This window comes from Coregonus clupeaformis, chromosome 4 (assembly GCF_020615455.1).
Source record: "Coregonus clupeaformis isolate EN_2021a chromosome 4, ASM2061545v1, whole genome shotgun sequence".
Lineage (NCBI taxonomy): Eukaryota > Metazoa > Chordata > Actinopteri > Salmoniformes > Salmonidae > Coregonus > Coregonus clupeaformis.
Genome location: NC_059195.1, coordinates 11,465,403 through 11,481,672, shown reverse-complemented (window position 1 = coordinate 11,481,672; position 16,270 = coordinate 11,465,403). Strand labels below are relative to the sequence as shown.

At 43.2% G+C, this 16,270-nt stretch overlaps 1 protein-coding gene across 5 annotated transcripts in view; it reads left to right on the top strand.

The window, feature by feature from the left end:
- The window catches only part of LOC121551808 (activin receptor type-1), a 34,281-nt gene extending 24,350 nt beyond the window's left edge, over positions 1 to 9,931 (top strand). For all 5 annotated transcript variants that reach the window (XM_041864536.2, XM_041864530.2, XM_041864541.2 and 2 more), the window contains exons 6-12: positions 66 to 271; positions 2,349 to 2,448; positions 3,944 to 4,090; positions 4,372 to 4,647; positions 5,424 to 5,621; positions 8,189 to 8,319; positions 8,791 to 9,931. In XM_041864536.2, coding sequence (XP_041720470.2) covers positions 66 to 271; positions 2,349 to 2,448; positions 3,944 to 4,090; positions 4,372 to 4,647; positions 5,424 to 5,621; positions 8,189 to 8,319; positions 8,791 to 8,925 — 1,193 coding nt within the window. In that variant the 3' untranslated portion in view covers positions 8,926 to 9,931. The remainder of the gene's footprint in view (positions 1 to 65; positions 272 to 2,348; positions 2,449 to 3,943; positions 4,091 to 4,371; positions 4,648 to 5,423; positions 5,622 to 8,188; positions 8,320 to 8,790) is intronic.
- Positions 9,932 to 16,270: the final 6,339 nt, after the last annotated feature.

Genomic DNA, 16,270 nt, shown 5'->3' with positions numbered 1-16,270 from the left:
TGTTTCTACATACAGTATGTACCAGGATGTTCAAATAAACCGAAACCTCTTTCCCATCCTCGTAGCAAGCGACCTGCCCAACTACAGCTTGACTACACTGGCCATCGTCATCGTGGCTCCAGTCATCGTGCTCATTGTCCTCTCAGGCATTGCCATCTTGGTGTTCAGACGCATCCACCAGAACCAGATGGAGAGGCTGACGGCCCGGGAAGCTGAGTACGGCACCATAGACGGCCTCATAGCCTCTAATGTGGGGGAGAGCACACTGGCGGTGAGTAAGACATAATCATACTTAGGGTTGCAAAATTCTGGTAACTTTTCCAAAATTACTAAGTTTTCCTGCAATCCTGGTTGGAGGATTTCCTGCTTATTCCCTTCTGATTCCGGGCTTCTTCTAACCAGGATTTGTGGAAAACCAGGGAATGTTGGGACATTGCAACCCTGTACTAGAGCATGCCAGGCCTGGGCTCGGTGGGGAGCTGTGGTTAGTATGGTTTGAATCCACGCAGTCCAGCACGGAACACATTTATGCACTCTCAAACTATGGAATTATGTTGAGCCCAAAGAGCACTTGTGTGTGCACTAGACTAGAGAATGTGTGTTAGGTAGTCATGCACTCCATGTTCCTGGGTGTTCATGTTGTAGACTTATATCAACCCGGCCAGGATTACATTTCTGCCCTCGGAATTGGGAATGAAATAATTTGTTCTACCACTGTGATGGAAAAGATGGGTATTGTTTTACCAGAGCATATTGAGAGCATGTGTTTCACGGATACACATGATTTCAACAAAATGGCCCATTTTGTTTTGAAGAATGTTGGCTACTCTAGTGAAATAATGCTTTGAGTTTGCAACTGTAATCAGCATTTGTTTGATCAACTTCAGCAATCTACCCACCTCAAGACCCAGACCAATCCCATCTATTTTTTATTAAAAACTTGAAGGAAAACACTAAACAGGCTGAATGTTTACATCGGGCTGACCATTCTCACTGATAACACTGGGCTGAGGTGTGCTAGAGGAATTGCTGATGATGGATTTATTTCTAGCTATTTCCAAAGCCCATCAGAGCACTTGGCAACGTAAACCCCAAATATGCTGCCGCATAATGTTTGTTTCAGTATAATTAAAAAGTGCTTGACAGCAACCGGAGAAAAGTTATTAGAAACTGTGGTGGCAGTAAAAAAAGAAAAACCCGTAGGTCTCCCTCAGTAGCCCTGGAAGCCTAAGTCTGTGGTGATTGTGGTAATGCTGTGGCTTAATTCCCCCCCTTCAACAGAACTGCCCAGATCTGCCCCCCCAATAAACAGGGACTTTAATTCAAAACAAAATAAGTTGTCATTGGTTTAACGGCTTCTGTTTAGTATTTTTCTCCATTCCCAAATTGCACACAGCATGTGTTTTATGCGTGTGGTATCTATCTTTTTTAGTTTTTAGTTTTAGTCCTCTCTGCTTGTTAGTTTGTTTTTCTCAGCAGTATTTGATAGAGTTGCTGAACACTGCCCCCTTGTGTCAGCCATGACGCCCTGCTGATGCCTGGAGAGGAGATACAAATAAAAGGCTTAGCAGCATTGCGTCTGTTTGGAGTCTGGGGCTGGGATTAGATCAAATCTCTCAGATCCCTCAGCTCACTAATCACCAGGGACTGCTGTTGTTTACCCAGCAGAGGGCCCTCTGCTGCTCCAGGGTGGCTAGACAGACAGACGCACAGACTGACAGACTGACAGACTGACAGACTGACAGACTGACAGACGCACAGACGGACAGACGGACTGACGGACTGACGGACTGACAGACTGACAGACTGACGGACTGACGGACTGACGGACTGACGGACGGACGGACGGACGGACAGACGGACAGACGCACAGACTGATTGACTGACAGACAAACAGGCAGGCGGGCAGACGGACGCGCAGGCGGGCGTACAGGCAGACGGACGTACAGACAGACATACAGACAGGCAGGCAGATGGACGTATAGACAGACGTACAGACAGGCAGGCAGATGGACGTATAGACAGACAGGCAGGCAGGCAGACAGACGTGCAGACAGAAAGACTGCTTGCTTGTCAGCATCTCCAGGATGGTCAGACAGACATGCACACAGACACAGCCAACTAGCTAGCATTTGGAGTCTGAGCACTAAGCAGCAACAAATTTCACTCAGCCTCCCCAACGTGGGCCACATCAGAGGGAGGGGGGGCCGACCGTATTAACTCCCCATCTGAATCCCAAATGCTCTGCTGTGTTGTGGGCTGGGCCACCTTCATCTAGAGAGAGTACAGGCTGATCAAATTCCTCTGGTTGCAGTTCATTTATTGTCTGTCCCTCTTCTCTCTCCTAGGATTTGCTGGACCACTCGTGCACGTCGGGAAGCGGCTCCGGACTCCCCTTCCTCGTTCAGAGAACTGTCGCCCGACAAATCACGCTCAATGAGTGTGTGGGTCAGTATCCAATCAGAGCCTGTTCTGTCTTTGTTCAGTGGCTAAGGCGTACGTTTAGCCTCAGTGCAGGTTTTGGAGTAAATGTTTTTTTTAAGACATCTTAAAGTGTAGCACCGTTGGAACAGAGATTTGTGTTGCAAAACAGAGCCACTGCTGTTCTCTGACCCTGAGAGATTTCAGTATGTCACTTAATATTTCTCTTAGTTTTCCTCGAGTTGGGTCTGAAACATGGCCAGATGGCCAATGTAACACCCAACTCCCTAAACCAACGTTGCACACATTTGATTTGTGAGTCGAGTATAAACTGCCAACAAAAATATTTTTAACAAACATGTTTCATTTAATGTCAAATGGGGAGATACAGGTAACTGCCAAAATAAAGGAAACACCAACATAGTGTCTTAATAGGGCGTTGGGCCACCACAAGCCATCAGAACAGCTTCAATGTGACTTAGCATAAATTCTACAAGTGTCTAGAACTCTATTGGAGGGATGCGACGCCATTCTTCCACAAGAAATTCCATTGTTTGGTGTTTTGTTGATGGTGGTGGAAAACGCTGTCTCAGGCGCCGCTCCAGAATCTCCCATAAGTGTTCAATTGGGTTGAGATCTGGTGACTTAGACCCACATACTTTAAACCCCAATGCTCTTTTGAAACCCCTCTTTCTAAGTCATTGAGATCTCTTCTAGCCGTGGTAGCCAAAATAATGGGCAACTGGGCATTTTATACATTATCCTAAGCATGATGGGATTAATGATTGGTTAATTGCTTAATTAACTCAGGAACCACAACTGTGTGGAAGTACCTGCTTTCAATATACTTAGGATCTCTAATTTACTGAAGTGTTTCCTTTATTTAGGCAATTACAGTACCTGTAGTTTTACATTTACATTTTAGTCATTTAGCAGACGCTCTTATCCAGAGCAGTTAGTGAATATATATATATTTTTTTATACTGGCCCCCCGTGGGAATCGAACCCACAACCCTGGCGTTGCAAACGCCATGCTCTATCAACTGAGCTACATCCCTTGATATAGTTTATGCAAAAGGTCAAGGTTGAGTAGCATGACCAAAATACAATTGCACTATGTGTTCCAGTAACTAATGGTCTAGAATGTTGTGTAATACTACCTTATAAAAATAAATTAAATCAGTGAAACTATCTCTAAATACATTTTTACAAAGATTTCATAATTGTTACATGACAGCCTGAGATAATCTGACATTTGCGTTGGAGATGAACATTGGGTTTATTCCTGTTAGAGAGGGTTAATATTTTCACACTGTATTTGATGAATCACATTTTCAGTAATTCATTAAAAATGGCTGTATGAAATGGCACCCTCTTCCCTATATAGTACACTACTTTTAACCAGGGCCCATATGACTCTGGTCAAAAGTAGTGCACAATTTTTAGAATAGGGTGAAATTTCTGACGTTCACAATGTCTGCTTTACTCTAATCTTTTTCCTATTTTCTTCTCCCTATTATAGGTAAGGGGCGCTATGGTGAGGTGTGGCGGGGCCAATGGCAGGGGGAGAGTGTGGCCGTGAAGATCTTCTCATCCAGAGATGAGAAGTCCTGGTTCAGAGAGACTGAGATCTACAACACAGTGCTGCTGAGGCACCAGAACATTCTGGGTACGTACCTCCAGCCATGTTCTGGACAGGAGCTGTTCTCTATGGGACAAATCCAAACTTCCACTCAAGGCAAATTTTCACTTAGTCATGCATTGATGTCAATGGGAGACTAAGAAAATATGACTTAGGAGCAAATACTATGTGTCCGGCAGTGTTTTAGTGTTGCATCTTAGTGACAATGTCTGTGTCATATTGATTTTTTACCCCTCCTTTCCCTGAGTTCTAACAACTCTGTGTGTGTCTGTGCGTCTGCATCTGTCTGTGTGTGCCTTTGACTGCAGGCTTCATCGCTTCGGACATGACTTCCCGAAACTCGAGCACCCAGCTGTGGCTGATCACCCACTTCCACGAGATGGGCTCGCTGTACGACTACTTGCAGCTGAGCACTCTGGACACAGCCAGCTGTCTCCGCATGGCCTTGTCCATCGCCAGCGGCCTGGCGCACCTCCACGTGGAGATCTTCGGTACCCAGGGAAAGCCGGCCATCGCCCACCGAGACCTCAAGAGCAAAAACATACTTGTCAACAAGAACGGCCAGTGCTGCATCGCTGACCTGGGTAAGAGCATAGGCTTCCGGATATAAAGCATATGTATTGTGACATTCATTCATTCAAAATGTGTATAGGTTGTTGTTCACTAGAGGTTGTTTTTCACATGACCGTTTTCTGTCATTGTGTCCATATTATGTATTGTGATAAAAATAAATAGCGGGCCATGTTGTCCACATCTACTGTGGGTGGAGAGGATGTTCTGTTTGTTGTTGGAAAGATGGTGGTATGAGCTTCTTTGCTAGTAGGCTATGCCACCAAACACTCCAACCCTGTTCCCTCCATGTTTGTTGATCATTAGAGGAAGAACAGCAGAGCCGGTGGCTCTTTAAATCTTAACCAAAAATGCATTAAGGGGTACTCTTGTGCACCATGTTGCATACTCACAATGTTCTCTGTGCTAATGATGTGAGCTATTTCAGGTGGCACTTGCAACCTACTGCTACTAATTGAGACTACTACTACGATCACAACCGTCACTGCTGTTAAGTTGTTTATGGAATGTTATGTTGTTTCTACTCACAATCAAGATAATGAGTTATTTTTGTTATTTGATGTTGTTGGAAAAATAGGGTTGTTTTTGACAACAGTCCTAAGCTAACGGGTTGTTTTACATTGCTATTTTGTTCAAATCCACTAGAGGACAGTGTTCTCTACTTTGGATATATTCATTTTGGGTTATTTACTTAGATATAATATCATATGTAAATGATTTTGCTATGTGATTTTTGTATTTTAATTATTTTGGACATTTTTGATAAACAGAAGCCTGTTTTTTGTCCCAGGTCTCGCTGTGATGCATTTCCAAGACACAAATGAGTTAGACGTGGGAAACAACCCTAAAGTAGGCACGAAGCGCTACATGGCTCCAGAGGTCCTGGATGACTCCATCCAGATGGACTGCTTTGAGTCCTTCAAAAGAGTGGACATCTGGGCCTTTGGCCTGGTCCTGTGGGAGATTGCCAGGAGGACGGTCAGCAACGGTCAGTACAATACATGCTGCATGGTTTCTTCTGTTCTCTCTCACTCCTTTATTCATCTACCATCCAGTCAACGTTGATTTGTCATATGCACAGAATACAGCATAGTGTACACAGTACAATTAAATAATTAATGCAAGCTCTCCTCTCAAACAGGGCAGAAACTAAAAAGTATCCAGTAAAAAGGTAGAATAAAAAAAACAATCTAGAATGTCATGCATTTAGGACAATATGACAAAGCATCTTTCCTATAGTAGTTGCATCATACAGAGCTGCTGTATATATCTGTCTGTTACCTGCCTGTCTGCATATGAATGCTTGTCTTGGAATATTCTCTGATGTCCCTGTCAGGGCGTAGTAAAATCCTATACAAATATGTAAAACATAATTTAGTGTCTAGCTGGATTTTTTAGGATTGATTTCACCACTTCAGAGGAAGTGTTCCTCTCGCAGAAAGTCTTTAGCAATCTGATAGCATAACTGCCATATACAGTGGGGAAAAAAAGTATTTAGTCAGCCACCAATTGTGCAAGTTCTCCCACTTAAAAAGATGAGAGAGGCCTGTAATTTGCATCATAGTTACACGTCAACTATGACAGACAAATTGAGAAAAAAAAATCCAGAAAATCACATTATAGGATTTTTTATGAATTTATTTGCAAATTATGGTGGAAAATAAGTATTTGGTCACCTACAAACAAGCAAGATTTCTGGCTCTCACAGACCTGTAACTTCTTCTTTAAGAGGCTCCTCTGTCCTCCACTCGTTACCTGTATTAATGGCACCTGTTTGAACTTGGTATCAGTATAAAAGACACCTGTCCACAACCTCAAACAGTCACACTCCAAACTCCACTATGGCCAAGACCAAAGAGCTGTCAAAGGACACCAGAAACAAAATTGTAGACCTGCATCAGGCTGGGAAGACTGAATCTGCAATAGGTAAGCAGCTTGGTTTGAAGAAATCAACTGTGGGAGCAATTATTAGGAAATGGAAGACATACAAGACCACTGATAATCTCCCTCGATCTGGGGCTCCACGCAAGATCTCACCCCGTGGGGTCAAAATGATCACAAGAACGGTGAGCAAAAATCCCAGAACCACACGGGGGGACCTAGTGAATGACCTGCAGAGAGCTGGGACCAAAGTAACAAAGCCTACCATCAGTAACACACTACGCCGCCAGGGACTCAAATACTGCAGTGCCAGATGTGTCCCCCTGCTTAAGCCAGTACATGTCCAGGCCCGTCTGAAGTTTGCTAGAGTGCATTTGGATGATCCAGAAGAGGATTGGGAGAATGTCATATGGTCAGATGAAACCAAAATAGAACTTTTTGGTAAAAACTCAACTCGTCGTGTTTGGAGGACAAAGAATGCTGAGTTGCATCCAAAGAACACCATACCTACTGTGAAGCATGGGGGTGGAAACATCATGCTTTGGGGCTGTTTTTCTGCAAAGGGACCAGGACGACTGATCCATGTAAAGGAAAGAATGAATGGGGCCATGTATCGTGAGAGTTTGAGTGAAAACCTCCTTCCATCAGCAAGGGCATTGAAGATGAAACGTGGCTGGGTCTTTCAGCATGACAATGATCCCAAACACACCGCCCGGGCAACGAAGGAGTGGCTTCGTAAGAAGCATTTCAAGGTCCTGGAGTGGCCTAGCCAGTCTCCAGATCTCAACCCCATAGAAAATCTTTGGAGGGAGTTGAAAGTCTGTGTTGCCCAGCGACAGCCCCAAAACATCACTGCTCTAGAGGAGATCTGCATGGAGGAATGGGCCAAAATACCAGCAACAGTGTGTGAAAACCATGTGAAGACTTACAGAAAACGTTTGACCTGTGTCATTGCAAACAAAGGGTATATAACAAAGTATTGAGAAACTTTTGTTATTGACCAAATACTTATTTTCAACCATAATTTGCTAATAAATTCATTAAAAATTCTACAGTGTGATTTTCTGAATAATTTTTTCTCATTTTGTCTGTCATAGTTGACGTGTACCTATGATGAAAATTACAGGCCTCTCTCATCTTTTTAAGTGGAAGAACTTGCACAATTGGTGGCTGACTAAATACTTTTTTTCCCCACTGTATATCACTTTGCTAAGCACAAAGTTGCAGAACAAGCCAATGATTCAAGTCCTGAGACTTAATCAGTGTCTCATTGATTAAATGATTGAATGTGGAGTGACAGACACAACTCTCCCCATGTGTCTGTGGTCTAGTCTGGGACTAGAGGTGCTGGCGTCTTATCTGAAATGGATCCTGCTTTCTCCACTCCCAGTTAAATGGTTTCATGGTTATTTATAGTTGAGCCTGGCTGACAGCCACACACAGGGTATTGGTTAATGCAGGACACCGCAACCTTACTTTCCCCATGGCTTTCCACCTGGTACACAGTAGCAAGTGAGAGCAACTATCAAAACAAAGTACTTTGTTAGCAATTACCTGTGCTATCTCACGTATTGTGTTTGTGACCTTTTTTACTTACTTTAAATTGCCATGCTGATGATTGTGAGATCTTATGGACATCTGTGTTGTGTATTTACCCTCATACTCTGTGTGTAGGCATTGTAGAGGACTACAAGCCTCCCTTCCATGATGTGGTGCCCAGCGACCCCAGCTTTGAAGACATGAAGAAGGTTGTGTGTGTGGACCAGCAGAGACCCAACATCCCCAACAGATGGTTCTCAGACCCAGTGAGTACACAGAGACCAGACGAGGCGATCCGAGTTAAATGTTTACTGGTGGAGAGAGAACTAGCTAATATGTTGTCATGGAGAATAGGACCCGCTCCAAATTTGTCAATTTAGAAGCTGTGCAGAATGCAGCACTGCCTGCTAGGTTGTCCTGCTTCATCAGACGTTCAGTTCACTTGTGAGTCTTTGAAAACAGCCTGTCAGTCGCCCACCTCATTTCCCAGCTCCATTGAATACATAATACGGTCTGATGGGCAGTTAAATTCTAGCCTTTAAGAATAATTGCTTTACCCTTTGCGGAACTATAGACTTTCGCAGTTGAGGCTTAAAAACAGTATTTTGCTCAATGTCTTTTTTTGTGTGTTAAATTACTATACTTATATTCAGGGCATTTTTAAATGGGAAAATATTAAAAACAGCTGGAGTGGGACTTTTTAATAGATTTGTTCAGATTCTCTTCTTCTTTTCCAGACTTTAACGTCCATCGCAAAACTTATGAAGGAGTGCTGGTATCAGAATCCCTCTGCCAGATTAACGGCGCTACGCATCAAAAAGACTCTGACAAAAATCGACAACTCTCTGGACAAAATTAAAGCAGACTGTTGAGCTTCTTCCTCGTTGGTGCAGAGGGAGAGGAGACCTAATGGCCTTTAAAGACGTCCAGCAGGCAGTTTGGTTTCCTGGACAACACACAGGAGAAAAGGGACTGGTTGGGCTCAGTGCTCTTAAAGTGGCACATTGTATTTATTTTAAACACTCTTGGTGGGACACATTTTGGCATCCAAAGATGGCTTACAGGGCATTTAAAAGACTGCCAATAGTCTTGGATATTAGGTGACTATCACTTTAAAGACATAGGAATATTGAACTAATAGTCACGTTCTTCAAGGAAGAAACTATTACCTGGGCATTTGAGTACCGTATATCGCTTTAGAGCTACCCATTTTTTTTTTTTTTACACAACTTAAGTTTGAGAAACATATGAACACATTTCATTTAGCAATATTGGCTGTGCTTTATCGCTGTTATTGCACTAGCAATCTTTGCATTCCTGACATGCACTGTTGCGGATGTATTTGGAAAAAAACACAACTTGCCAAAAACATTTTTTTATAGTCCACACAAACTCCATATCTTAACAGTAATCAGAATTAGGAAGAAATGTTACGTTTGACTTTGACTGCATCTCTTGCACCGCTGTTTACGATATTGTTAGAACAATTCTCTTGGTATTTCGTCCAACCTGTAACTTATTTAGCTAACGCACTGTGTTGTAGAATTGTGCTGCAGACAGTTGTAGACACTCTTTACTTCTTCCTTCGGAGATGTCGTCTTAACGTATCCTGTTGTAGAAACTTTGTATATCACCATACATTTTACATTATGTACCTGTTCTTTGTTTGGTTGTTTCATCAGCTTTAGTGAGACAAATGCTAAAAGAGCAAATAAAATATTTACTAGATGACACTGAACTCAATTCATACAGGAGCAGTAATATTGTCTTAATGTGTGCATTGTCTAAGTAATTGAAGTCAAACTTCAGCCTTTTTAATTTCTTTAATATTTTATATCAAGAAGGGATTTCTATTAATTAAATAGAAAAAAACATGTAGATGCTATCTGTCTCATATGTCACAGTTACAACATCAAATGAACCCTTTTACCCTCATAATCAAAACATATCGTTGTAATGATTGCCACAATATTTGTCCACCATCTACTAAAACCTGAGCCTTTTTACATGTCATGATTGGGTTGCAATATTCTGGTAACCTTCCCAAAATCCCCAGATTTTCCAGAAATTACAGTTGGAAGATTTCCAGAATTTAGGTGGGAATAAACAGTACATCTGGAATACTCCAACCAGGATTACTGGAAAACCTGAGAAGTTTGAGAACGTTAACACAGTTTTGCAACTCTATGTCAGGATAAGTAATATGCTGGTGGTGAGTACTAGTAGTGGTTGTTATGCAAACCACTAAGAGCTTATTTTCATTTCAACAGCTCTGCATATTTTCCTTCGTCCCCCCGGACTAGACAGTTCCCTTGCCTTTGCATAGTGCAGTCTTACTGACCTGCCGCAGAGACGCAAGCTGTTCACTGCACAAAGGACATTTTCTTGTGTCCAGCCTTTGAACTACTAAACAAATAATGAAATGCAGCAAAGTATGTAGGGCATGTTAATCCATTTCCATATTGAACACCTCTCAATCTCGACTGTAAAATGCAATAAATTCATTTTCATTTGGAAAATGTCAGAGGGTACGCTAGGCCCTAATGACTTCAATTGAACAGCTTGAATTGTGGAGCACTTGCCAGAAGAGAAACAAAAGGCAGGTCTAGAATGGTAAATGGTGCCATCTGCAGTGATTCATACTCTGGAATCAGCATGGGGCCAGTAAAGGGCAAAGCAATGGATACGTCAGTTGTCTGCCAGGACTTACTGTGACTACCCTGTGGCACCAGCCCAAATTAGCATATTTTACAGACATCCTGAGAATGGCACCCTTTTTCACTACGTTTGACCAATAGGGATCTGGACAGAAGTAGTGCACTATATAGGAAATAGTGTGCCGTTTTGGGAGTCATTCATGGTGTATATTAACTGGTCATTTTAGCCGTCTCCTGTCTGTGTTACTGTGGACCTCTGATCCACAATGACCAGATTTAGTTTTTAACAAGGTCTAATTTTTCTGCTTTGTGTATCAGGCCGGTTACTCACTGTGCTTCCCATTAATGTTGCGTCTCAGTAGGCCTACAAATTATAGCGAATGGCAGAAATGATTTTAGACTGTAATACCCGCTACAGTACTGCAAGACGACAGTAATGCATATTATTTGTGTACTTGTTTCCCCTCAGCTTTTAGGTTTGTTAGCTTTTCAATTAAAATATTGAAGCAAAGTGCTGCCTGTGGTGATAATGATCCTTCAACAGATGGCCATGAATTCTGCACATTCATTTCCAGAGTTCATTCGTCATTCGTCCAACTCTGTCTCTAAGCTGGCAAACCGTTTTCTTTGAAACACAGTTGCTTTTTCAGCTTCATACACAGCCTGACACCACGGAACCCTCCCCCACCACACACACACACACACACACACACAAACACACACACCCTACCTGCCTCTTTCTTTCTCCCTCTCTATTGCTGTCTCCCCCCCCCCTGAGCAGTGCTATTTATCCAGGGGCAGCATGTAGGTAGCGTTGGCCTTGAAGAATAGAGATTAACTGAGAATGAAAGCAAATAGAACCTTTGCTAATAGGTTCGTTATACAGGTAACTGCCAAAATAATAGAAGCACTTGAGTAAATTACAGATACAAAGTATATTGAAAGCAGGTGCTTCCACACAGGTGTGGTTCATTAGTTAATTAAGCAATTAACCCATTAATCCCATCATGCTTAGGGTCATGTATAAAAATGCTAGGCAGGACAATATTTTGGCTCAATGCCCTAATAAGACACTTTATGTTGGTGTTTATTTTTGGCAGTTACCTGTAGGTTACTATGGAAATGCACTAACAATGTGGTCACCTATGATTTGTAGTTTTTGTAGATTTTCATGCAGGTACAGTGCATTCGGAAAGTATTCAGACCCCTTCCCTTTGTCCACATTTTGTTACGTTATGGCCATATTCTAAAATGGATTTTTTTTTAAAAGTCTACACACAATACCCCATAATGACAAAGCGAAAACAGGTGTTTAGACAGATACCTTATTTACATAAGTATTCAGACCCTTTGCTATGAGACTCGAAATTGAGCTCAGGTGCATCCTGTTTCCATTGATCATCCTTGAGATGTTTCTACAACTTCATTGGAGTCTACCTGTGCTAAATTCAATTGATTGGACATGATTTGGAAAGGCACACACCTGTCTATATAAGATCCCACAGTTGACAGTGCATGTCAGAGCAAAAACCAAGCCATGAGGTCAAACTGAGCAATCGGGGAAGAAGGGCCTTGGTCAGGGAGGTGACCAAGAATCCGATGGTCACTCTGACAGAGCTCCAGAGTTCCTCTGTGGAGATGGAAGAACCTTCCAGAAGGACAACCATCTCTTCAGCACTCCACCAATCAGGCCTTTATGGTAGATTGGCCAGACTGAAGCCACTCCTCAGTAAAAGGCACATGATAGCCCGCTTGGAGTTTGCCAAAAGGCACCTAAAGGACTCTCAGACCATGAGAAACAAGATTCTCTGGTCTGATGAAACCAAGATTGAACTCGTTGGCCTGAATGCAAGCGTCATCTCTGGAGGAAACCTGGCACCGTACCTCCGGTGAAGCATGGTGGCAGCATCATGCTGTGGGATGTTTTTCAGCAGCAGGGACTGGGAGACTAGTCAGGATCGAGGGAAAGATGAACGGAGCAAAGTACAGAGAGATCCTTGATGAAAACCTGCTCCAGAGCGCTCAGGACCTCAGACTGGGGCGAAGGTTCACCTTCCAACAGGACAACGACCCTAAGCACACAGCCAAGACAACGAAGGAGTGGCTTTGGGAAAAGTCTCAATGTGCTTGAGTGGCCCAGCCAGAGCCCGGACTTGAACCCAATCGAACATCTCTAGAGAGACCTGAAAATAGCTGTGCAGCGACGCTCCCTATCCAACCTGACAGAGCTTGAGAGAATCTGCAGAGAAGAATGGGAGAAACTCCCCAAATACAGGTGTGCCAAGCTTGTAGTGTCATACGCAAGAAGACTCGAGGCTGTAATCGCTGCCAAAGGTGCTTCAACAAAGTACTGAGCAAAGGGTCTAAATACTTATGTAAATGTGATATTTTCGTTTTTTGATTTTTTTATACATTTGCAAAAAAATCTGAAAAACTGTTTTTTCTTTGTCATTATGGGGTATTGTGTGTAGATTGATGAGGGGAAAAAACAATTTAATCTATTTTAGAATAAGGCTGTAACGTAACAATGTGGAAAACGTCAAGGGGTCTGAATACTGTCCGAATGCACTGTAGGTGTATGGGAGGACTTCAGTCAGATTCACTTTGGATTTACAGTCAATAGAAAGGGAAGGGTACACTGCCGCTACCTCGCTTTTTAACCAAGGTGCATGAATTGAAGAGCAAACTGAAATGAAGAGAAATTCAGCTATTCTTTGAGGACAGTGGAGGTTGATAAGTGTTTATTTATTGTTAAAACCCGATGAAGGCTATAAGGATGCATTGGTCAATAAAAAATCACTTTTTGTAAAGTTCCACTGTCCTGAAAGAATTAAGTCAATAGTACAGTACTCTCGAGTTGTTGTTGCACTGGGTCTGTATATAGAATACCCTTAACCTTATTCTGTAGCTCAGTTGGCTGACCTCTGCATTCTGGAAGTAACAGCCCTTAGATCTACGTTAGGGACCTGATATGGACAGTCCCAGACTACATCAGAGGCAGGGGGCTTGTTTTTCTAAACAGTTTTTCGAAATTCGATACATTGGTGTCATAACTGGGAAGGTGCTGCCGAGCAGCCATAGATGGGGCTTAGAGTTTTTCCTGACCACATGACCTGACCAGGAGGTATGCCGGTGCCTGAGGTACCGTAAAACAGAAGTAGGGTGCTAGTGTAGTGCATCTAGGGTACTAGTGTTGTCTGGCTAACATGCCAGACTCTTTAGCCATTAGGCCTGGCTTTTGTACCACGTGGTTTGGCGCGATGAGTGTAAAGACAGAGGCTGAAGTAAATCACTTGTGATTTCACTCAGGGGCTCAGTCAGACGCCTTGGTGTAATGGCTTTGTACACTGACAGCTGCAAGGTTGTGTTCAGCTCAGGTGAAGCCCTACACATTTGCAACAGTAGGAACAGTATTTTACAGGTATAGCCCCTATTTGCGGATAGCATTCTCCATGGGTTTAAAACAATTACAATTAAAACAATTGTGTTAATCTGTTGTTGGTATCCCTGGTGAATTACAAATGTATCAGGTTTGTCTGACCATTGGTTTTAGATAGACAATTAATTGGTAGATACAACACTTTGCATCAAGCTACCCTTTATAAACACGATATAAGGTTTATAAGTAGAGTGGCGCAGCGGTCTAAGGCACTGCATCTCAGTGCTTGAGGCGTCACCAGGGCGCGTTCTCAAAGCATGCGCAGACCAGCTGGCAGGCATCTTCACGGTCATTTTCAACCTCTCCTTTCCCCAGTCTGTAATCCCCATGTCTCAAGCTGACCACCATCATTCCTTTTCCCAAGAACTCTTGCTACCTGCCACAATGACTACCGCCCTGTAGCACTAAGATCTTTAATCATGAAGTGCTTTGACTGGCTGGTCATGGCACACGTCACCTCCATCCCAGGCACCCTAACATTTATCACCATAGTGCCCTCGAAGCTCATCACGAAGCTCGGGACCCTAGGACTGTACACCTCCCTCTGCAACTGGATCCTGGACTTCCTGATGAGCCGACCCTAGGTGGTGAGAATAGGCAACAAAACCTTTGCCAGGCTGACCCTCAACACAGGGGCCTTTCAGGGGTATGTGCTTAACCCCCTCCTGTACTCCCTGTTTACCCACGACTGTGTGGCCACACACAACTCCATCTCCATCAAGTTTGCTGACAACACGACGGTGGTAGGCCTGTTCACCAACGGCAATGAGACAGTCAACAGGGAGAAGGTCAGAGAACTGGCAGTGTGGTGCCAGGACAACATCCTCTCCCTCAACGTCAGCAAGACCAAGGAGCTGATCGTGGACTACAGGAAACGAGGGTCCACATCGACGGGGCTGCAGTGGAAAGGGTCAAGAGCTTCAAATTCCTCTGTCCACATCACTGAGTACTTAACAAGGTCCTCTCACACCAGAACAGTCGTGAAGAAAGCACGGCAACGCCTCCTCTCCCTCAGGAGGAGAGAAACAGTTTGGCATGGCCCTTAAGATCCTCAGGAGCTTTCACAGCTGCACCATTGAGAGCATCCTGACCAGACGGCCCAGCGCATCACTGGGGGCGAGCTCCCAGCCATCCAGGACGTACATGTCAGAGACTCCAGCCACCAAAGACATGGACTGTTCTCCATGTTCCCGTCCAGCAGGCGGTACCGGTGCATCACGGCTCAGACCAACAGACTCCTAAACAGCTTCTATCCCCTGGCCACAAGACTGTTAAATGGCTACCAAATGGGCACAAACTGGTTGAATCAATGAAAAGTTAAACCACAGGGTTATGTCCTCATTGTAACCAATTTTCAACATAGACAAATATGTTGAATTTGTACCTTTTGAAACGATGTTAGATCCACTATCAGAAAAAAAACAATAGTCTGGGCAGCACCTCCTACTGGACAGTTGATCTATCTACAGCTATTAATTTAGACCATCCAGGGTTTTAACCAAGTCAAGCCCTGCATAGCTTTGATATTTGTCAATGACTACTACCATTGTGCTATCATGAGAATGGTTATTGAGAGATCTCTTAATAACTAAATATATTCACTGTTGCTATCGAAGTTATTCCAAAGCTAATGAAATGTAACCATACTTTAAGTCATATATTATCAATGATATTATGTAGGCATATACAGTGGCTTGAGAAAGTATTCACCCCCCCTTTGGCATCTTACAACCTGGAATTAAAATTGATTTTTTTGGGGTTTGTATCATTTGATTTACACAACATGCCTACCACTTTAAAGATGCAAAATATTTGTTCTTGTGAAACAAACAAGAAATAAGACAAAAAACCAGAACTTGAGCGTGCATAACTATTCACCCCCCCAAAGTCAATACTTTTTTAGAGCCACCTTTTGCAGCAATTGCAGCTGGAAGTCTCTTGGGATATGCCTCTATAATCTTGGCACATCTAGCCACTGGGATTTTTGCCCATTCTTCAAGGCAAAACTGCTCCAGCTCCTTCAAGTTGGATGGGTTCCGCTGGTGTACAGTAATCTTTAAGTTATACCACAGATTCTCAATTGGATTGAGGTCTGGGCTTTAACTAGGCCATTCCAAGACA